Source organism: Phascolarctos cinereus, unplaced genomic scaffold (genome assembly GCF_003287225.1).
Source record: "Phascolarctos cinereus isolate Bilbo 61053 unplaced genomic scaffold, phaCin_HiC Scaffold_5;HRSCAF=322, whole genome shotgun sequence".
In the NCBI taxonomy this organism is placed as follows: Eukaryota; Metazoa; Chordata; class Mammalia; order Diprotodontia; family Phascolarctidae; genus Phascolarctos; species Phascolarctos cinereus.
In genome coordinates, this window is record NW_027555958.1 from 387,812,862 (window position 1) to 387,837,642 (window position 24,781).

The 24,781-nt window shown below is 34.8% G+C and overlaps 1 protein-coding gene across 2 annotated transcripts in view; it reads left to right on the top strand.

Annotated features, from left to right (window-relative positions):
* Positions 1-24,781, top strand: part of KCNT2 (potassium sodium-activated channel subfamily T member 2) — a 512,407-nt gene that overhangs the window by 380,404 nt on the left and 107,222 nt on the right. For both annotated transcript variants that reach the window (XM_020971730.1, XM_020971731.1), the window contains exons 15-19: positions 11,943-12,092; positions 13,387-13,616; positions 14,664-14,877; positions 16,567-16,672; positions 22,582-22,754. In XM_020971730.1, coding sequence (XP_020827389.1) covers positions 11,943-12,092; positions 13,387-13,616; positions 14,664-14,877; positions 16,567-16,672; positions 22,582-22,754 — 873 coding nt within the window. The remainder of the gene's footprint in view (positions 1-11,942; positions 12,093-13,386; positions 13,617-14,663; positions 14,878-16,566; positions 16,673-22,581; positions 22,755-24,781) is intronic.

The following is a 24,781-nucleotide window of genomic DNA, read 5'->3' on the forward strand; positions in this document are numbered from 1 at the left end:
AGAAAATGCACAAAATGTATAATGTAAACAGACATAAGGAGAATTTACAATACTCAGTTATGTTGCAAATTTGTCATATATATTTTTCTCTAAGAATTATTATTTGTAGGGTATTTGTCATCTGGGAGACGAGTACCAGGAAGGAAAATAAGAGATGTAGAATTTTTTTTCCTGGAATTGAGGCAACAAAACAAGGCAAGATAAGATGACCTTGAAGATTTGGACCAGAAATTAATTTTCCTTAAATTTAGAAAACCATGATCACATGAGAGGACAAAAGGGTCACAAATTAAAACTTGTGAAGTTTGATGTTACTGAGAGACAAAGGCAGACATACATAGAATAAGTGAGAGAGAATGCACCTAATCACATTTTAGCTCAAATATTTTGCTACTTAGAACCTAGAAATCAACGTAAATTTTGAAACTGTTGCAAAAAATCATTAAGAAGCCAAGGAAAAGTAAGAACATCTTTTGCACAGATAAGGTAAACCTTAATTAGACTTAGGTTAAACAATTTCAAGAAATTTAATAGAGTGATTTTGAAATATATTTGTGAACATGCACATGAATAAAATTGAATGAGGCAAATTAGGTTCAGGGAGGCATGTGCTTTGCCAAAGTTTACCTTATTAATAAAGGGTAAATACCTGACTTAAATCCCAGATCTTCTAACTCCAGTTTTCTTTTCACTATTTGAGTCTGGTGGTAGAGCATTAGGAAGAATAGCCAACAACCCGGGTGTGTTCTTCCCAATATCGTTTCCTGGCCAATTCATTTGTTTTTGGTTAAACCTTTGAGTTTAAACTGACCTTATTTATTTAGTATAATTTACTTAAAGTCCAGCAATTGAACATTGTGTGTATGTGTGTTTGTGTGTGTGTGTATGTACATGCAGGGAAGAAATAAAGGGATAACTAACGCTTATGTTTTCATAAATAATGCAGGAAAATCATTTCATTGGTGATGATTGTATATTGGTTTATAGGCATGTGGATTATTGATATAATGTAAGGTATAAGGATATGAAATGCTTCCTGCCCTTCAGCCCTGTACATTAAATGTTCTGTTGGTGGACCATTAAGAGAGAGACATGTTGATTAAAGGAGAAAAAGCTATGGAAGCAGTATTTTTTTCAAAGTATGCAGAAAATGCTTTTATATCTAAGCTTTCCTGCTTTTGCTTCCATTATATTTCTTAGGAAATGATTCCTGTTTAAAATCCTGGTTGGAAAAAATTGGGCCCTCTACTGTACTCTTCATCTTTACTGTTGAATTTTTTGTCATTGAAGACTTAGAAAACAGTTTAATACCTCCATCTAGTGGCAGTACGTTGAAGACATCTAGGCTTGTTATGTTTCTTTGTAAAGTTCAGAATTTCTGTCTTGGTGATTTATGAAAAGCAATAAAAGTATTTAAGCTATTTGAGAATAAAGGCATGGTAGGGATCCTTTTTCAGAACTTTATTATGCCCATTCTATGGAGCTTCAGGGAAACTACACCTAATTAGGTAGTATGTCATTATTTCTATGACCCATTTCCCCCCTTCCTTTCTTTCTCCTTATTTCAAGAAATAAACTAGAAAGGGAGAGTAAAAGTCAGTTAATGTCTATAGGAAGTTAATTTGTTGCTTTGTTAAGAAGGATGGAGAGGGGGTGGAGCCAAGATGGCAGAGTGAAAGCAGTGACTTGCTTGAGCTCTCTCCCAAACCCCTCCAAATACCTATAAAAAATGGCTCTAAACAAATTCCTCAGCAGCAGAACCCACAAAAAGACAGAGTGAAATAAATTTCCAGCCCAAGACAACCTAGATGGTTGATCAGAAAGGTATATTGTCTCTAGGCTGGAAGAAGAGCATGGTTTTGGGCAAGCAGACCGCAGTGAACCTGGACCAGGCCTCAGAGGACTGCATCACAGGCAGCTGTGGTGGATTCCAGACTTCTCAACCCACAAATGCCATAGACAACTTAGAAGGTCAGTAGGAAAAGTCTGTTTCTGCCATGAGAGAAAAGCTAGGTCTCAGCCCCAGTTCCCCAGCATGGCCCACAGACTGAGGGGGAATCGGGTGGCTGATCAGAGGGGGATTGCAGGAATCTCTTTGCCAGTGCTGAGGCAGGAATCTCTTGCTTTACCTGTGCTTGGATCTGGGTCACAGTTCTGAGGGACAGTTCTGGGGCAAGGAGGAACACTGACATGGTACAGCTTGTAGAGGCAGTAAAGAGAAAATCCTCCTCATAGTTCCAAGACAGAAAAGAGTGCTTGTGGTCACTCATAGACCCCAGAGCACAGGCCAGCAAAGGAGTAAACACCTTGCCCCCTTATCATAACACCTTGGAAGAACTGAAAATTTACAGGTCCCTAGAAGTGTCTCTGAAAACAGCTGTACAAACCCCTAAAGCTTGGAATATTACATTCTCCACACTGGAAGCAGACCCCTACCTTAACAAATAGTTTAAAAGCTAAGTAATTGGCTGGGAACATGAGCAAACTGCACAAAGTCAGACTATAGAACCTTTCTTTGGTGACAAAGAAGATCAAAACATACAACCAAAAGAAGACAACAAAGTCAAAGCTCCTACATCCAAAGCCTCCAAGAAAAATATGGATTGGTCCCAGGCCATGGAAGAGCTCAAAAAGGATTTTGAGAAGCAAGTAAGAGAAGTAGAGGAAAAATTGGGAAGAGAAATGAGAGTGATGCAAGAAAATCATGAAAAACAAGTTAATAGCTTGCTGAAGGAGACCCAAAAATATACTGAAGAAAATAACACTTTAAAAAATAGCCTAACCCAAATGGCAAAAAAGGCCCAAAAAGCCAATGAGGAGAAGAATGCCCCCAAAAGCAAAATTGGCCACATGGAAGAGGACTTTATAAGAAATCAAGACACTGTAAAACAAATCCAAAAGAAAGAAAAATTAGAAAACAATGTGAAATATCTCACTGGAAAAAACAACTGACCTGGAAATTAGATCCAGGAGAGATAATTTAAAAATTATTGGACTATCTGAAAGCCGTGATCAAAAAAAGAGCCTAGACATCATCTTTCAAGAAATTATCAAGGAAAACTGCCCTGATATTTTAGAACCAGAGGACAAAATAGAAATTGAAAGAATCCACTGATCTTCTCCTAAAAGAGTTCCCTAAAGGAGCCAAATTCCAGAGTTCCCAGGTCAAGGAGAAAATATTACAAGCAGCCAGAAAGAAACAATTCAAGTTCTATGGAAACACAATCAGGATAACACAATATTTAGTAACTTCTACATTAAAGGCCCACAGTGCAAGGAATATAATATTCTGGAAGGCAAAGGAGATGGGATTATAACCAAGAATCACCTACCCAGCAAAACTGAGTATAATCCTTCAGGGTAAAAAATGGCTATTCAGTGAAATAGAGGACTTTCAAGCATTCTTGATTAAAAGACCAGAGCTGAATAGAAAATTTGACTTTCAAATAAAAGACTCATGAAGAGGTAAACAGGAAAGAGAAATGATGAGAGATTTGTTAAGGTTGAACTGTGTACATTCCTGCATGGAAAGGTGATATTTATAACTCATGAGACCTTTGTCAGTATTAGGGTAGTTGGAGGGAAAAAATTATATGTATTTATAGATATAGATATAGATAGATAGATGGCACAGGGTGAGTTGAAGATGAAGGGGTGATATCTGGAGAATAAAATTAAGGGGTGAGAGGGAATTATACTGGGAGGAGAAAGGAAGAGGTAGAATGGGGTAAATTATCTCACCAAAAACAGAAAAGAAAAGGCTCTTGCAGTGGAGGGGAAGTGGGGGAAGGTGAAAGGGAATGAGTGAATATTATTCTCATAGGATTTGGCTTAAGGAGAGAATAACATACACACTCAATTGGGTATGGAAATTTGTCTTACCCTACCGGAAAATAGGAGGAGAAGAGGACAAGAGAGCAGGGGAATGATAGAGAGGAGGGCAGATTGGGAAAGGGGGTAATCAGAAACAAATACTTCTGAGGAGGGACAGGGTCAAAAGAAATAATAGAATAAATGGGGGGGCAGGATAGGCTTAAGGGAAATAGAATTAGCTTTTCACAACTTGCCTACTATGGAAGTATTTTGCATAACTGCACATGTATAACCTATATTGAGTTGCTTGCCTTTCCAATGAGGGTGGGTGAGGAGGGAGGAATGGAGAAAATTTGGAACTGAAAATTTTAAAAACATGTGTTTAAAAAAAAGTGTTTTCACAAGCAACTGGAAAATAAGAAATACAGGAAAGGAGGTACAGAAATCTATCCTGCCTTACAGGAAAATAGAAGGGGAAGGGGATAAGAGAAGAGGGTGGAGAGATAGAAGGGAGGGCAGATTAGGGGAAGGGATATTCAGAATGTATGCCATTTTGAGGTGGAGAGAGGGGCAAGATGGGGTGAAAATTTGGAACTCAAAATCTTGTGGAAGTAAATGTTGAAAACTAAAAATAAGTAAATTAAAAAGTAATAATAGAAACAAAAAAAAGAAGCATGGAGAAAGCAGAAGACTTAATCAGGAGAATCCAGAGTTTGAATTTTTCCCCCTATATTTAATTGTTGTACAGCTTGTAGATAAGACCTTCAGTTCATTTGCATAGTAGGTATAATAATAGTATTTACTCTGTGATGCTCACATGAGATAAAGTTTTCAAACAGTCTATAAATCTGAGCTGTTTCTTGCATTTCATACCTAGAGAAGAAATTGTCCCAGGAAAACTTTTCAATCATACATTTTCAGTGATTAATTTTCAATTTTACAAAATTCTTCCTTAATGATAACAATAGCCACCACTTATATAGCATTTTTAGGATTGCTTTATAAAGCACTTTGCAAATATTATTTCACTTGATCCTTAACCTTGGGAGGTAGGTGTTAGTAGTATTCACATTTTACAAAAGAAGAAACTGAGGTAAGCAGAGGTTAAATGACTTGCCCAAAGTCACACAGCTACTAAGTGTCAAAGACTGGATTGGAACTCAGGCCTTCCTGACTCTATGTCCTGCACTCTATCCATTATGCCATGCAAATTCATAATATTTAAAGTGATGTTGAATACAATATTATGTTAATATGTACATGTTTTATTCTGTGAATAAATGAGAGCTTACTAGTATCTTTGAATTGATATGCTTCATGTGATCTTTGCAGAACAGCACCCTGGGAACCTTTTAAACAACTAACTGGAATCAAGCAGACTTTGAACAGGTGAAATGCTTCATCATAGGGCAAAGATTAAAATCGGCCACATTTTAATTTTGATTACAACATTAACCTTGTGATCACCTAGTTGACACTGCTGTCTTGTTTTTAATCAATGCCCATATAAAATCAGCGCATTCATCCATCCATTCATCCAATATGTATTCAGTGGCAACTATGTACAAGATATTCCTCTAAATACTGTGGGGAATACAAAGAATACAAAACTCCTGTTTCCAAGACCTAATGGTTTAATAGAAGAGATTTGAAATGTGAACAGATAACCATTAAGAGAAAATAATAGGAAAATACAATGATTAACAAAGTGGTTCGTTCACATGAGGAAGGGATCATTTCTGAAAGGGTTGGGGTAGGGTCAGAGTGGAAATGTGGGATGATGGTTTATGAAGAAGGAGGAAAGATTTTTTAAAAAAGCTGCATAGAAAAGAGCTTTTGACCTAGGCTTTACAGGAACAGTTGAAATTAGCAAGGTAGAGTTGGTGGCTTATGTGACCCATCGAAACAATCAATACTCATAAATATGGGAACTAGAATCTTTCTTTGATCTGTAATAGTATATTATCATTATTTACTTTTTGTCTGTGTTTACAAATGTCAACCCAAATTCATTTTTTCCTAAGGTAATCCTTGACATGTGGATATGTAAAAATCTTCTAAACTTCAGAACAGTAGCATTTCATGCAAGGGGTGATATTTCAGATAGTTCAAGGACCTCTGATTTCTGTTTGGTTAGATACTACTTACTGTTCCAGGTCACAATTTCTCTAATACCCTGTAGATGGCCTTCAGGAAATATTAAGGTAAAAAATCCTAGTACCCTTTGGCTAACCTGGTAAAAAGCCTCTGAATTTAGCTAGGATGGTTCTCTTGTTGGACCTTATGCCACTCTGGAATGTCTCTCAAGAAGTTAGGGCCATGTTAAGAGCCTGATGAGGACATTTTTGGAGATGGTAACTGGTGGATTAGATAATAATCAGTTGATCAAACAAGCAGTTCTTTGCCTCTGAAATACTGATATCAAAGTAAACTAATTTGACAATGATGTTACTTAAATTAACTTGAAATAATATAGTAAATAAACATATCTAAGGGACAGAAATCTACAACCTAGTCTCCTAATCTTTTATTAATGTTTATTTTGGCAAAAAAACTGCAATCAGTTATTTGGCATTTAAGTTTATTATTGAGGAGCTAAAGAGAACAGAAAGTGAGAGCAAAGATATATCTAATACTTAAGATGAAAAAGAGTTATGCATGTGTCAGTAGTGGTGGGAGAGATAATAGCTTCCAAATAACAATTGTACTTGCAAAATCTTATGCTTTTATTCCATAGTGTGGTAAGTACCTGATGTAGCTTTAAAATTATATATCATGGAATGTTAGGTTTTGAAGAGACCTCTAAGATCATCTAGTCCAACCTCTTAATTGATACACAAATCTTCTCTACAATATTACTGCCAAGGGTTCATTCATGTGATACTCAATTTGATGCTATTCTTTCTAATATTACACACAAGAAAATATTAAAAAAAATCTATTTATCAAAATAATTTAATATTTACATTTATTTTTTTCTGGACCTATTATTTCATGAGTAAAAGGAATCTCTGGTGTGAAAAATTCCTCTACTTATGCAAATAAGTAAGTGTCCTTCAAATTATAATCTTAGAGAGTTTGCCTGAGTGTCTTGTTCATAGTCAAACAAACAGTGTGTCTTCGAAAATGAACTTGAACCCAATTCTTCTTGACTTTGAGTTCAGTTCTCTATCTACCATGACATACTTGTGGATTCTCTGTTTTTAATTGAGAATGCAAAATCACAGAGACTTAGGTCAAAATCCTGCCTCTCTGATGCTTCCTATCTTTGTGAGACGTTGGAAGACAATCCTGCATCTCAAGTTCTTCATGTATGAAAGAGAGGGTAATCTAGTTGGTGGGAGGTCCCTTCTAGTTTTCATCCTATGATCTCTTATGTATTAAGTTAATATGAATCAAAGATACTTCTTACATATGACAATTTAAGGGCATGTAATATGAATTTCTTCTATTTTTCTCCAAAATTTGCATGCCCTTCCATTTATTCCATCTTTAATATTCTTTAGTATTCTAAATTTTAATTTGTCATGTGCTTTCATCTCAGTAATAGTCAAAATATTTGTATAGTGCTGAAAGATTGTGAAGTGCTTTACATATATTAAACTTAAGGGACAATTGATTAATTGTCCACTCTGATCCAGACTTCTATTACCTCATGCCTACTCTATTGAAATAGCCTTCTGTTTAGTCTCCCTGACACTAGTCTTTCACCATTCTAATCTATCCTCAACTGCCAAAGTGAGTTTCCTAAAGTGTAGATCTGGTGCTGTCACCTCCCTACTCAATAAACCCCAATGGCTCCCTATTACCTCAAAACGAAAATTAGAAATGTGCTGTTTGGCATTTAAAGCCATTCACAACCTGATCCTTTCTGACCTTTCCAGTCTTCTTATACTCCATTTCCTTCCATGTACCCTCTAATCTGTGTAAAGTGTCCTATTTACTCTTCCTCTCTCCATTTCTAGACTCCATGCCTTTTTTCTGGGTATTCCCCATGTCTGAAATGTTCTTCTTTCTCACTTCTGCCTCCTTGCTTCCCTGAATGCCTTCAAAAATTGTGCTCAAATCTCACCCTATGCAAGAGGCTTTTCCCAGTCATTCCCATTCCCCACTCCCACATCCCCTGTCACTGCTATTGCCTTTCCTCTGAGATTACTTTCTTTACACTCGTAATGCAAATATTTTGGCAGAACTTGTGTGTTTTGCATGTTGTCTCTATCATTAGAAAATGAGTTCCTTGAGAGCAGGGATAATGTTTTTTGCAGCCTTTACTACAGTGCCTACAGGGTAAGTGCTTAATAAATACTTGCTGACTGATTGATATAATATGTAAACTATGCTTAGTGGCAGAGACAGTGTTAAATACACCCTCTTCTCTCTCTTTTTTTTATTTTTGTATCTCTATGGTCCAACAGAGAACAGGGGCTAAATAAATGTTTATTTGAATTAAAATATGTAATGCTATAAAGCAATTATATACTAGTTATAATGTAGAAAAAAATAATACACAGGTGAAAAGTGTTATGTAAGAACTGAGGGTGAAAATATTGTTTTTAACTAAGGAAATTAAAGTAGATTTCCTGGAAGCAGTGGTATTTGTATTTCCCTTTCAAGATGAGTAAACACTGGGAAGAGAAAGAGGGGAAGAAACATGGAAGAGGACATCCCAGGGACAAAAAAGAACATATACAGAATCAAATAGCATTAAACTTTGGCTACGCTTACTTTTCTGAGCTTACTTATAAATACTAAACTTCTGAGTCAGAATTAATTAGCTATAGAAACATATCAATCAATCAATAAGTAATACAATTATTTTGTAATCTTTTATGGACCTGATTGTCTCATATAAACCTGATTTTAAAAAAAACCATAAAAACAAGACTATAACCTCTTCCACAAGAGTACAAGCCTTGTACACAAGTACACTCCTTGTACAAGAGTACAAGCTCTCATTCATTCTTAATTGCTACTTGGGTCTCTACCCACAAGGTCAGAGAAGATAAGAACAAACCAGGAAAACAAGTCAGAGAACGACTGCTAAAGAAGTCTCCATGATGGCGTATTTTAGATACTAACTTTTATCATAAAGAGGAAGGATATAGCAACAGGAGAGTATTAATTCTCTGTATTTTTGTCACTTCCATAAGTAGATCAAAATCTAATAAGTAGATTTTTTTTTTCATCTTCTCCCCCATGACAAAATGAGAATCAGGAAAGGGGTCCAATAGAAATTGACAAATTAGTTATGTTGTTGTCATTGAATCAAGTGGTTTTCAGCTATGTCTGACTGACCCCAATTGGGGTTTTCTTAGCAAAGATACTGGAGTAGTTTGTCATTTTCTTCTCCAGCTCATTTTGGATATTAGGAAACTGAAACAAACAGGGTTAAGTGACTTGCTGAGGGTCACACAGCTAGTAAGTGCCTGAGGCAAGATTTGAACTGAGGTCTTCATAACTCCAGGGCTGGTAGTCTATACACTGAGCAACTTAGCTGGCTATATTAGTTATATGATAAAGGTTTTTTTTTTAATGGTAAAAGCTTCTAATTTAAGATGTGAAGTCTAAAAATAACAAATATGTTGTAATAGAGAGAGTTCTTGACTTTGAGTCAGGGTGACCTAGATTTCAGTCCTACTTAGTAGTTGTATGACTGTGGTCAAGTTAAGACTTTTCTAAATATCATGCAAGTCTCTAAGATTATCTACAGGTCAATCAGTCAATAAACATGTACAAATGATAGTCTCTGTCCTCAAAGGACTCACAGTCAAATGGGGGAGAAAACAAGTAAACAAATGCGTACAAACAAGCTATGTAAAGGATAAATAGGGAATAATTAAAAGAGGGAAGGCAATAGAATTAAGAGGAATTGAGAAAGCCTCCCTGGAGAAGGTGGGATTTTAGTTGAGGCTTGAAGGAAGCTGAAGTAGCCAGTAGGTAGAGTTGAGGAAGGATAGAATTCTAGGTGTGGGAGAGGGCTAGAGAAATGCCTAGAGCCAAGAAATGGAGTGTCTTATTCAAGGAATAGTAAAGAGGTCAGTGTCCCTGAATTGAAGGCTTGTAAGGTATAAGAAGACTGGAAAGGAGTGTGTGTGTGTGTGTGTGTGTGTGTGTGTGTGTGTGTGTGTGTGTGATAAAGGGCTTTGAATGCCAAAGAGAGGATTTTATGTTTGATCTAGGAGGTGATAATGAGCCGTTGGAGTTTACTGATTATGGGTGAGACATAATCTTACCTGTACTTTAGAAAAATCGCTTTGATTGATGAATGGAGAGTGGGAGAGAATTGAAACAAAGCAGACCCATCAGCAAGCTGTTGCAGTAGTCCAAGAATAATATGATGAAGTTCTGTACCAGGGTGTTGTCGGAATCAAAGGAAAAAAGACCTCATATTTGGAAGATGTTACAAAAGTAAAATTGACAGGCCTTGGCAACCGATTGGACATAGGGCAGGGAGTGGTGAGAGTTAGGAAGAAAAATGACACCAGGTTTATGATTCTGAGATGGGAAGTTGGAGTTGCTCTCTGGAAGAATTTGTTAGGGGGAAAGATGGATTTGGTTTTGACATCTTGAGTTTAAGATGTTTACTGGACATCCATTTTTAGATGTCTGGAAGGCCAGTGGATATGGGAGACTAGAGGCCAGCAAAGAAATTAGAACAGGATAGGAAGACTTGAGATTGTTAATGGAGAGATAGTAATTAAATCCCAGAGCATAGAGGAAGAAAAGAAGAAGACCTAGGACCAAAGCCTATGGGATACCTATGGTTAGAGGATATGAACTGAATGAGGATCCAGCCAAGGATATTTAGAAGGAATGGTCTGGTTGATAAGAGAAGAACCAGGAAAGAGGGGTATTCCAAAAACCCAATATATAGGCATGTTGTTTTCAATGTTGGCTTCCTATTCCGCACAGACAAAATTATAGACCCTTGGTGTATTGATAAATTTTACAGTGCTTACCCTGATAAAAAGGAAGTCCTCATGATTCATTTTTCTAAGGTCTATTTGTGTAAATGAAACCAGGAAACAAAAACTAGAAAATAAAAACTAATCAGGTTTGTCAACTGTCCTAGAAAACATTAATTCTATACAAATGTCCTGCTATTTAATAAATTGTTATAAGAAAGTGAATGCAAACAATGCATCCCTTAATTGCATTGTTAGAGTGAATGTGCTTAATAAATTATCTATGTAGTCATTGAATAATTTATTGTGCTCCTACTCTGTTCAAGACAATATCCTAAGTAGTGGAGGGTTTAAAGAATGCAATACATAGATTCTCTTCCTTCTTTAAGTTTATAGTATAATAGGAGTCATGAGACAGCTACACAAAGAACTCTAATATAAGGTAGTATCTGAAATTGCACTAAGAGAGAAAATTATAGGCATCAAAAACAGGAATTGTGACTCAAAAAGCATGTATTCCCTCTCTTTAGAAGTCTTCATGCTGAGAGTAGATGACTGCTTGTGAGAATTTTATGGTCAAGATTCCTTTATAAGTTGGAGTAAATGGCATCTGAGTTCATTTCCAAATCTAAAAGTTGATAATTCCTGGAGTTAGTAAATGGAAGCAGGTTTATGGAGAACTTGAAGAAAGTATAGAAATTGGACAAAGCTTAGGTGGGTAGTTCAGGCTGAGGAAATAACTGTGAGCAAAGGCAGTGAGGATGGAAACCTTCCAGACATGTTTAGGGATCAGGAAATATTCTACTTTGGCTGGAACATTGTATATTTAAAGTGTTTGGAGAAGTGTCTGGAAAGGTAAATGAAACTTTATTTATTTGTGTTATGCAAAAATCACATTGTATACTGCATTATTCTCTTTAATTATAACATTGAGTAATTGGCATAGTTTATTTCTTAGAAAGTGAAGTATCTTCCCCATTTTGATCTGCTTAGAGGCTATATACCAGATATTTAGAGTTATAGGAACACAGATTTAGAGCTGGAAAGGTCCCTTTGAGGTCATCTAATCAAGCACTCATCTCTTTGGATAGTATGTCGTATGTCTTGGAGTTAAAGTTCTCATAGATCGTAATAGGTCATCATACATTTAATTTCCATAAGGAATTTGTGTACTGGGTTAAGCTAACCACATGTATATATTATTTGTTTGTTTCTGTATTTCAGAGAGGGCCAACAGTCACCTGAACAGTGGCAGAAGATGTATGGAAGATGCTCTGGTAATGAAGTGTACCACATTATCATGGAAGAAAGTACATTTTTTGCTGAATATGAGGGAAAGAGTTTCACATATGCCTCTTTCCATGCACACAAAAAGTATGTTCCTATTGCCAAGTGTGTTTGAAAATATAAATGAATCTTACTTTTTATACACAGCTTGCTGAATCAGGATACATTACAGTTTTTTACAAATTTGTGTGAAAAAAATTATCATTCAATCCCTGCAAATTCTCTAGGTATTTTTTGTTGTTGTTAAGAAGATTTAAGATTTTCAGGAGAAAGTTCCTCTATTCTTAAAAAGGATAAATGAAAGCATCATTACATTTTAAACTACCAAGGGTAGTTTATTTCTTATTTCAGCAATTAAAAACTGATAAAAGGAAAATAATCCTTTTGGATCTAATCTCCTAAGGGAATTTGCAGATGAAAAAAACAAAACAAAGCATATTGATTATTGAGAAATTTCATGTGGCCAAATATAATTTGAGTCATCTTCCCTCGTGATCCAAATAGGACTTTTTTCCCTGCCTTTTAGTCAGAGAACCAGAGAATGACCTTCTGTGGAAGGAAATTATTTTCTGTCATTTTAAAACTGTCACAACTGCATATAAGTAAAGGCAGTTATGAATCTGTTTCTTAATGTATTTAGTAATGTAGAGCTTACTTTTAAATTCTAATATAGCTCTAGTAATGAGTATAAATATACAGTTTCCCATGGGACTCTAGCTTTTACTATTTTGAATTTTTTAAAGGTCTTTATGAGCAAAGTATTATTTAGGTGTTTTCCTGAGAATTAAAAAAATTATTTTTAGACAAAATTATTTCATTAGGGGGAAAATTAACTTCAATTTCATTTCTTAAAGGTATAAAATTGTAGTGTGCACATAACCTAGAGCACACAAGATATACATGATTTTATATATATATATATATATATAATATATATAATTTTATATATACACAGACATACATACATGCTATATATATGAATAAATAATACAAACCCCCTGCATAGTACTTTATAGTTATAGACTCATTGTTCATTTCTAAATCAAACTACTGCAGAGGAATACTTTTAGGGAATTGTTTTTTTAATAATAATGAGTATAGTAAAGCAGAAAAACCATTGCTTAAGGAATTAGGAGGACTGGGCTTGGTCCCATTTGGGCCATTCACTACGCCTTGGGTGACTTGGGATAGTCCTATTCTTTGAGTGTCACTTTGCTCATTTGTAAAATGGGCTAGATGATTCCCCCCCCTTCTTATGATTTTGAAATTCTGAGAGTCTGTGTGACTCTGTAAATATGAATGTCTTCTGCAAATTAACATTTGTCTCCTGTTAAATTGTAATTGTTACATGGTTATATTTTGCTTTTTTTTTTTTATTAAGGTTTGGTGTCTGCTTGATTGGTGTTAGGAGGGAAGATAATAAAAACATTTTGCTAAATCCAGGTCCGCGTTACATTATGAACGCTACAGACACGTGCTTTTACATTAATATCACCAAAGAAGAAAATTCAGCATTTAAGAACCAAGACCAGTTAAGAAGAAACAATGCATCAAGGTCATTTTATCATGGGCCTTCCAGGTTACCAGTGCATAGTATAATTGCCAGTATGGGTAAGTTTTCGAGAAATAGTTCATTCGGTACACATTCATTAAGCACTGACTGTTTACAGAAGGACTTTGTTAAGCACTGAATGAATTAGATACATATTATAAAGTCAAACTTCTGGAGAGTAATCTTTAAAAAAATTCTCAATTAGTGATTTTTTTGTGGATTGATAACATGAAAATTATGTTTATGAAACATGACAATTATTGTTCAGGTTTTTTTGACAATTTGACAATTATTTTTCTTAAGCTAAGATAGCAAAACTTTAAAAATATCAACCATGACATTTCTACCTTTTAAAAAATCTAGCAATACAGTGTAGAGTGTATCATATGTTGAAGATCATAACACAATTTATTTTGACTTGACAGTCAAAGAGGGGCTTAGTGAATAGAGTACTGGGTATGGAGTCAAGAAGACCTGAGTTCAAATTTGGCCTCAACTTACTAGCTGTGTGACCCTGAGCAAATCACTTACCCTCTGCTTGCCTCAGTTGCCTCAGTTGTAAAATGGGAACAATAATAACTGGACCTGCTTTATTGGATTGTTGTGAAGATAAAATAATGTTTGTAAAAAGTGCTTAGCACAATATATGACACGTAGTAGGTGCTACCTAAATGTGTATATTATTATATGTAAGACAGTTGTCATATAAGAAAGGTTTGGTTCTTATTTCTTTACTTTGGCTCTTTGAGCCAAAGTACCCTACCATGGTACCTGGAGGGAAGACTTAATTAACGGTTAGGTTTTGAATCATGTTTAAAGTCTCTTCCAAAGGAGAGAGTAGAAAAATATTTACTGTCCATTGTAAATCTGGTATGCGGCAAGTATTTATTTTCTACATTCAAAAGAAATACTTAACATAAAAGCTTCTCAAACACACACATTGATAGAAAAAAGAAAAACTTAAACTAACCAAGTATTTTAAGAATATTTATTAAAATAAGGACTTGTGTAGTACTAATAGTTTTTCATCCCACATTGAACATTAACTTTAAATTTGATATTTGATTGGCCATTGAGTTGCAGATTTTTTTTATTTCCTGATTCAGGTACTGTGGCTATTGACTTACAAGATACAAGCTGTAGATCTGCGAGTGGCCCTAACTTGGCTCTTCCTCCAGAGGGGAGCAAAGACACCAGGAGACCTAGTATAGCTCCTGTTTTGGAGGTTGCAGACACATCATCAATTCAAACATGTGACCTTCTAAGTGATCAGTCTGAAGATGAAACAACACCAGATGAAGACATTTCTACCAATTTAGAGTATGTATAATTCTTTAAGGGATAACGGGTGTAAACGTTTTGTATGGGGAAACAGTGAGGAATACCTTAATTAATTTTTACTAGATTTTTTTCATTTGTTATAGGTATATATATAATGCCCCCATTGCTTGCAAAAGTGGCTCTTTCCTTCCTTGATATACCAGGTAAACTTGAGTCATTCGTTCTGCTTCAGGATTTCATGCTGGAGAAAAAATGAACTTAGCTTTCAGCTTTCCAGGAAGTAGCAGAGATAGTGACTTCATAGAGACTATGGTCTGATATTTGGTTCTGAACATATTTTGATTAATAAAAAAGATGATCCCTTAAGCTTATCCACTTACAACATGATCTCAAAGCCCTTTTCCAACTGTTCACCCACTTTTAGCTATTATTTAAAAGCTTATCTTCCCTCTTCCTAAAATGTAACTCCAAGATTTGAAGTATTCCAAGTTTTAACTGACCAGAACACAGGACACAGGATCCTTACCTCCCTATTTCTCAACAATCTGCTTTGCTTAATTGAACCTAAGATTAATATATCTGTGATTGCAATCTCACCTGCCATTTAAGTCCTGTGAAATGTTGTTCTAGACTTGTTAAGCTGTGCAATATGTCTTATTGGTTAATGAAGGTCTTTCATAGTCAGACCTGTGGAGAGTTAAGGTGGGCTCAGCTCATGACAAAGAAGCAGAAATAGTAGTTATACAGAGAAATTCTGTTATTACTTTCATGAGATCACTTCTTTACCCATTTCCAGTACACTCTTATAAACCAGCCTCTTGATGTCATTATTTAGGATGCTTTTATTATGTATTTCATGATCATCTAGGTAAGCAATATGGTAACAAGTCCTAGAGAGAAATCATGCTGCTTTCATAGTACTGACAAGTCAATTTTGTGTCATAGACCCCTGTGACAAACTGGTAAAGCCTGTGAATTCTTTATCAGAATAATATTAGATATGTAAAATAAAACATATAGTATTATGATATCATTACAAATGATATTGAAACAGTTACCAAAATATTTTTAAAGTTCATAGACCCCAGATTAAGAACATCTGCTTCACATAAAGTTTTAAGCCTGATTCAAATAGAAGTCTTGTCTATATGTACATTTATATAGAAAATTTACTTATAATCCTCTACTTATTTTCATTATGAATATTACATATTGGTAATAATGGTATGAAAAATTAGCTGGTGTATCTACTGAGGAGGGTGAATGAGTAATGATTGTTACAGCAGCAAGATGCCTGGCCTTGGAGACATGGAGACATGGGTAGGAGTCCTATCTCTGGCAAATACTAACTGTATGACTACAGGTCAATTAACCTCTTAATGACCCAGGCAGCTCCTTAAGACTAAAAGTCATAGGTGAGTTGCCAAACTGTGTTAGTTTACTGAGGGTTTCTGGCATTGATGAAATCACAGCTCAGGACTAAAATTAAATTAAATATGATTTTTAAAGTGCTTTGCAAAGGTGTCAAATGAATAATGATATTATTAAAAATACTTCAGTAACTTTGGAAATATTTCTTCATACCAATACATTAATGAGAAACAAAAAATGTATGTTTCTTTACAGATTCTAGCTATAACAGAATAGAAAAAAAAATCGCAATGGTTTAATTTACTGTCCTAATATTGCATGGTTTACTCAACAGAATGATTTCATCTTATTTTTCAGGTATGCTAAAGGCTACCCCCCTTACTCTCCATATATAGGAAGTTCTCCCACTTTTTGTCATCTCCTTCATGAAAAAATTCCAGTTTGCTGTCTAAGATTAGACAAGGTAAATGCTTTTTCTTTATGGATACCTGATGTATTCAATGCTATAACTAGTATGCAAAACTATAGTTTGAATATCTTAAATGTGTGCCCATTTTGGAAAAAAATATGTTTTTTTACAAAGGCATATAAGAAGAAGAAATAATCTTATGAATGTAAAGTGAAATTGAACTTAAAAAATCAGTTAATTTTATATATGTTAGAGACAACATGGCATAGACAAAGTTTGGATTTCAGTCAGGTTCTAGCCTCCTTGTTTCAGTTTCTTAATTTATAGAATGAGGAGGTTGCATTGGACATCATTTTAAAGGTATGCTAGGTCAGTTTTCTGTGAATGATTTTTTTTTTGGCTAGGCAATGGGGTTAAGTGACTTGCCCAAGGTCACACAGCTAGTAAGTGTTATGTGTCTGAGGCTGGATTTAAACTCAGGTCCTCCTGAATCCAGGGCTGGTGCTCTATCCACTGCACCACCTAGCTGCCCCTCTGTGAATGATTTTAAACTTTTTCTTGATGCTATGTGGAATCCCCTAAATTTTTGCTACTCTCACCAAATAGAAAGGTTAAGATTATTTTTTCTCTTGCTGATGCCAGTCAACAACTTCTTAACTCTAACTCATATGTATATATGCATTTGTTTTACAAACCTTAAAGATTGTAAAATGCTTTTCTCAAAACAACCCTTTGGTGTTCTAAATACGATCATCATCTCCTCTTTACATATAAGAAAACTGGAGTTTAGAGATACTTGTCCAAGGTCAGCAGATAATCAATATCGAGCTAAGACTCAAACCCAAGTCTTTCTTAATTCCTCAGACCAGTGCTCTTTGCAGTACGTTAGGCAGTCTTTCCATTCTTTACCTTGCCATTGAAACATATTAACATTCTTGAGGGTCACAGTAAACTAGGACATTCTAGCAAAGGAAATATGTCAAGTCGCTCAGTTCTTAAAGTTTCCAGTTTATTGTGAAAGGAACCATATATTCAGACTTTCACGATGTTTCTGTTTCATAACAGCAGGTCATGTGGTTTCCCAACTTTTAGTTTCAGAAGCATTAATCTTGAATAATGATTTTAATAGCATAATTTAAAATGCACATTATGTTTTACAGTTCCTTCTAATCTTGTTTCTACACAAATGTTTAACATGCTTATTTTCCCCTTCTTTGTGGGAATTAAAAATATTTCTCAACTGTAGGTGGGAATTAGAGGCTAGTGGATCAGTCTGAGTCTAAGGAATATTCTTTCTTCCTACCAGATTCTCAAATGATAGAACCTGTGCTTGGTTGGAGCTATAGAGTCATTAGGCTTCCTCTGGTAGATAAATAATAACAGCTCCTGAAATTCCAATGGCCCTTGAACAAATAAAATTTCTTTGTTTTCTTTTTTTTTTAAGAAGTATTAAAAAAGTTAATACTCCTTTATCCAATATAGTGCAGATTGTCATATGAAACTACTGATCTCTTACTTGCAACTTGCCTTTGCTTTTAAGTAGTTAATGAAATCAACATGTAACTTTTTCTTCCTGCTTTTTGGTGAGGCCATTGGGGTGAAGTGACTTGCCCAGAGTCACATAGCTAGTAAGTGCCAAGTATCTGAGGATGGATTTGAACTTAGGTCCTCCTGACTTTAGGGCCGGTGCTCTATCCACTGCGCCACCTAGCTGCCCCAACATGTAACTTTTAAAGTTGCCCTGCTTTTGTTGATAAATCAAAATAAATTAATAAAAGGAAAAAAAGCTGCCCTGCTTGTCAGATTCTAATTTGCCTTTGGTGCATTTTTATAAAATGCTTCAGTTACCCAATTTTTTCTTTTTTTTTCTTTGTTTTTGGTAACCATATTGTAAACATACTCCTTCTCACACCTCTTTCCCATTAAGAAAGAAAGAAATGAAGAAATGAAGGAAGAAACAAAATGAAAACCCATGTAACAAATACGCACTTTTAAACAAAATGGATCCCCACGTTGGCTATGTCTAAAAATGACTGTCTCGTTTTTCACCTTGAGTCCATCACCTCTCTATTGGGAGGTTGCATTAGATTGCATAGATCTGAGTTCCTAAGCCTTCCAATGTTTTTCTTTGCAATATTGTTGTTGAACAAATATATATAATTTTGGTAATGATAAATGAAAAAAAATTAGTTAGAATGAAGAGGCCATCAAGGAGCCACCAAGATGAGTCACTCTGATTGATCCGTCCTATCTACACTTTACCTTATCACAGCCCTTTTAAAATCTCAAAGAGCTGAGCACAAAGACATTTTGGGAAAAGTTGCGGACATGACAGGTCTAGAAATATGCCTAGTTTTGTTTGATTTTTTAGCTATTTCTGTACTTAACTATTTAATTCTCATATGTCAGCAGAGAAATTCATAAATCATAGATTAATTAATTGATTGAAGTAATTATACTAGGTCTGAGAATTCAAAGATAGGTATGACTCAAGCTCTGCTCATAAGGAACTTAAAATTTAAAGAGGTCCAACAAGAAATTGGAGAAGAGAGAAAGAAGTTCACCTAGGAAGGCCAGAGAAGAAGTCTTGGAGGGTGTGGTTTCTGTGTTAGGCACAGAAGAAAGAGATGGTATCAACAGAAGTAAGTATATAAGGCTAAGTTAATGGAGGGAGAGGGAGGAGGAAGTACTTTCTGGGTATAGGTAATAGTGTGAGCAGCAAAGACATGGATATAGAATAAGGTAGGATGAAAACAGTAGACTGAGACTATTTCTATTTTGGCTGGATTCATCCCTCAGGTTCCCTCCTCATCTGAATATAGGGCAGTTTAGGAAAGAACCGTTCTTATTTTTTAGAGATACATTGTTGGGAACTAGGGAAACAAGAAGGAAGAAACTAGTTGTAAGCATTGTCTTTGTGCTGAATATTTACATTGTAGATACAGTAAATATAGATTATTGCATGAAATTATTCTTAAAATATGAAATTCTACTTATTTCAAAGCTAAAAAGTTTTTGATTAAATATTTCAATAATTAAATAAGGATATATAACTTTAAATAAAATAGCTTACATGGGATAAAAATCTTAGGAATTATGATTAAATAATGACTAATGGAAAACAATGAAAGTCCTTCTAGAAATGTTATCTAAGGAGTATCTCTCATTAAAATATTAATTTTAAAGAAGTCAGTGTCCTACAGAATGAGTTGGAACTATTATTAAAGACTCTCTCAGATTGTCAAAAATGATTTATTTCATTATCTTACTTTTAACAAGTTTTAAAGACTTAAAAACCCACCAAACCATACTAACATGCTTTTATAAATGTATTTAAGAGCTCTTTGAGATTGATTTATATCAACATACAGATTCAGTGCCTAACAGTGCTCAGCATGTAGTAGGAACTCACTGTTAGTAGACTAACACTGTAGATATATGATTTAATTATAATAATATTAACACAGTTAATAGATCCATATTCATTATTTATTCTGGAATATGTTTTATGACTAAGTCACAGAACACAGTACTCTTGGGAAAATTGCCAATGGGAAGGGAGAAATATATAGGGGTCATGAATAAGCAGGAACACGTTCCAAACAAGAGCAGGAAAAGATATATTAAGGATGTCATTTAAAAAATATGAATGAAAAAGAACCTCAGTGATCCATATGGCAAGAGTAAAGGATGAACAATGGACAGCCTGAGTGTTTAGTTATTTCCTGACAATGTCAAGATAAGTCAGGGAATAGGGCGCTATCAGATTTTGAAGGGATTTCCTGTGACTACCTTAGTAGAGGGAATGGATGAAAGTTGCATAGGGTGATAGCCAGGGATGGATGGGTTATGATTTGCATGGCTGGAGGGGAGTGCCAATACTAATGACATAATAGATTCATTTGAGTATACTGAATAAAATAGGATTCAAAATTTTAATGGAATACACTTTAAATACAGAACTACAAATTCTCAAACACAAGTTTCATTAATTTGACATTGTTTATATAAGTGTTTTATATAAGAAAGGAAATTTTTTTCTGTGAAACAAAAAGAACAAATCATTCTTACAATAATGATATTTTAAAAATATAACTTTATTGAATCCATTTCATTTTTGTGAAAAAAAGTTTAGGCTTCAGATAAAATAAGCTGATGTATGTTGGAAAATATGACTGAAAACTTTTCATTTGGGCTTAATAGAATTTGCATAAATCACCACATATTAACAATACCTCCCAGTAATTCCATAGATCTATGATTTTATTGATTTGGCTACTTTGTCTGTTGGTTGTATTGGTGTATATTCTAACCCATCTATGCTTAAAGGGATAGCAAAATCCAGTTTCACAGAATCATACAAAGGAGATGAGATTTGTTTTCCTGTGTCCTGCATTAATGGGGCTGAAAAAATAGCCCTGAAAAACATTGGACTATTAAAAAAATTTATTTCAACATTCTCCACTATTTACAATTCACTGTTCATAATGGTATCCACAATGCTGTTTTTAAAGTACTTAATGTGTTCAGGGTTCTATAAAATCCTGTTACTATGAACAAGAGATTTTCTTTTCTTCTTTGTGTAAAGCTCTGGAAAGTTTTCCTCTATATGGTTAACAGGGGATGATAAAGAACACAATGCATTTGGAAATGCAAAACTTAGCTGTCTGACCATTTAATTTCTCTATGTCTCAGTTTCTTTATCTTTAAAAAATGGAGGCAATACTCCAGTAGTTTTTTAAAAGAAAACATTCATTTTTTGAGCTCCAAATCCTCTCTGTCCCTCAAGCCCCTCCCCAACATATTGAAAAGGAAAGCATTATGATATCAATTACACATGTAAAATCATGCAAAACATATTTCCATATTAGCTATGTTGCAAAAAAAGCAAGAAAAATACTGTGAAAAACAATATGTTTCAATATGCATTCAGAATTCATCATTTCTCTCATTGGAGATGGATAGCATTTTCCATCATGAGTCCTTTGGGATTGTCTTGAAGTATTGTATTGATTAGAATAGCTAAGTCTTTCACAATTGATCGTCCTTATGATATTGCTGTTTCTGCGTACAATGTTTTCCTGGTTTTGCTAACTTTACTGTGCATCAGTTCATATAAGTCGTTCCAGGTTTTTTCTGAAACTATCCTGCTTGTCATTTCTTTTCACAGTTGTATTCCATCACAACCATATACCGCAATTTGTTTAGCCATTCCTCAGATGGGAATCCTCTCCATTTCCAATTCTTTACCACCAAAAAAGGAGCTTCTATAAATATTTTTGTAAATATAAGTTCTTTTCTCTTTGATCTCTTTGGGATCCAGACCTAGTAGAAGTATTTCTGAGTTAAAGGACATTTTTGAGTTTTAAAGCCCTTTGGTCATAGTTCCAAAATATTCTCCAGAATAGTTGAACCCGCTTACAACTCTACCAGCAGCATATTAGTGTACCTCTTTTTCCATACCCCTTTCAGCATTTTCCTTTTCTGTTACGTTAGCCAGTCTGATAGGTATGAGATGGTACCTGAGAGTTACTTTAATTTGCATTTCTGTATTATTAGTGACTTAAGGCATTTCTTTTTCATATGACTGTCAATAACTGTAATTTCTTCTTATGAAAGCTGACTGTTCATATCCTTTGACCATTTATCAATTGGGAATGGCTCTTATTTTTATAAATTTGCCTCAGTTCCATATGTATTTGAAAAATGAAGCCTTTATCAGAGGGTGTGAATTTCCCCAAAGTTTCCTTTCACTAGCTTATTCATTGGGATTATCTGTTCATGAATACACTAAAGCCATCTTAATTGTTAGTAAATAATAGTATATTTTACATGAATGTGGTAGTTTTAAAAAACATTTTGCCATGACTATATGCATAAATCTTCTATTTTATTTCACATAAATTTTTGTACCAAGTTCCAGTATTACTTCAGAATTGTATTTTGTCTGTTTTTTCTTCTAGAGTTGCCAACATAACTATTATGAGGATGCAAAAGCTTATGGATTCAAAAATAAGCTAATTATTGTTGCAGCTGAAACTGCTGGAAATGGATTGTATAATTTTATTGTTCCTCTCAGGGCATATTATAGACCAAAGAAAGAACTTAATCCCATAGTCTTGCTATTGGATAATCCGTAAGTATGCTTTAAAATATGTTAACAGCAGAAGTTTTTATTAAATTGTGTTATGTGCATTACTAGTATTTTATTATCATTTGCATGAACTATTTTAAATCAAAACATTATGGCACATGATTCTTTGGGAAGTACATGCTGTGCTACTTTACACATGAAAGAATATTGTATATAGCATCAATGAATTACTTAGAACATTTATTAATGGGCAATTAGCAAATGACCATCATCATGCAGAAACAACAGGAAGCACATGGCTGAGAAAATAATTACAGTAATTTTCATTAAATTAATCAACTAGCCCAGAAAATCTCTGCAGAAACTGGAAATTTTGTCCTCTTACTAGAGAACCATTAATTAGTGAAGACACACAATAACGTTCCATTCTTCTTTTAGACCATAGTCTCTGAGGCATCATCTTAAGTAAATAGTTACAATTAAATCACTGTTAATAAAACAAGAAATGTAAATTTCATAATGTGGGTTCCTTAATTTTTATTACATTACATTATTCAGAAATGTTAAATGGTTCCCTAAAATGACATGGTACACCAATTTAGATTCATGTGTAAATTCAAATCCATCCCATTCCCTTGATATCCCTCAGAATACTCCTAATTCCACTAAATTTGGAGAATTAAATGTTTGAGTGTTTTTGTCTCTCTAGTAGTAATACTTTTGGCTAAGTAGTTTTGAAAGCTGGTTTCTTCATTTTGACAGTATACACAGACCAAATTAGGAGAATCACAGTAACATGAGGTCAGATTTGCCTTCAAATGGAGGATTAGTTGCCTCCCTTCACAGAAAGTAGAAGATATGATCAGGTTAACTTGGTTAACCCCTGATGAGGGGTTTGGAGAGTCTTACTAGGGGGCTTACTTCATACTTCTTCTAGGCTGCATGAATTGTTGGGGGTCAGGAGAGAGCACCAGGTCTCTAATATTGTCAAATTAGTGGGTTTTAGATTTATGTAGTTTGAAGAGAAATACGTTAGGTTTGTCTTGAGAAGCAAGAGGTGATAATGAAAAAGAGGTGAGAATCAGGACCCAGGAATATGTTTGGGCATATTTTCTTTAAGGCAAGCTCCAAATAAGAAATAATTTGAACCAAGACAAAGCAAGAAACAAAACAACTTTATTAAAAGATTTTTGAAATGGTAGAGAAGAAACAAAAAGTAGAGAATAAATATTGTCCAATCTACATTACTACCTTGTTAAATATAACATGTATGTTTTTTCTAAAAAACTATGTTACAGAAGTTCAACTTGTTATAAAAATATCCTTCTTGTTCTTTGTACATTAAAATGTTTGTGTTTGGTGAGGATTATTAGATTAACAATTTTTGAAGGGCTAGGACAGTTTATCTACTGACAAGAGGTTATGTGTGAACCACAACACTTTGACCTGCTGAGGTGACATCACTTTTCTGCCTCTCTTGGGGTCTTAAAGTACTTTTACTTCTCTAGCTAAGACCAAAGGACTTGGGTTCAATTTATGATTATTACTTAGTGTCTATGTGATCTTAGGCATTAACCTTGCCAGGCCTCAGGTTCCTCATTTGTAAAATTGGGAATGGGGTGGGGTTACACCAGATGACCTTGATGGCCCTTCAGGATCTCAACCATTGATCCTATGATCATTACCTCCTGAGAGGACCCTTGTAGGAAAATGAGAGGAGAAGGAAGCCAAACAGTGGTTGCCTATTCCCATCTAGCCTGAGAGGATGCTAGGGGTACTCCCCCAGGTCCTTCTGCCTCTTCTCTCCTCTTATGGGTGACAGAATGGTTTGTGCCTACTTTTATAATTGTAGAGCACAAGCTTTCTACCTACCTACCTACCTATCTGATTCCCTAGAGTTAGAAGTTAGTTCATTCTGGGCAACAGAGAAAAACATCCTGACACCTTAGTCATCTGTCAGATTCCACCTGAGTGTGCACATTCTCCCTAAAGAGTATCCTATTCTCTGTTGAGGAGACCTGGATTCTGGGATGAGGTTTCAAAGGGATAGGCCATGGGTTATATCAGCC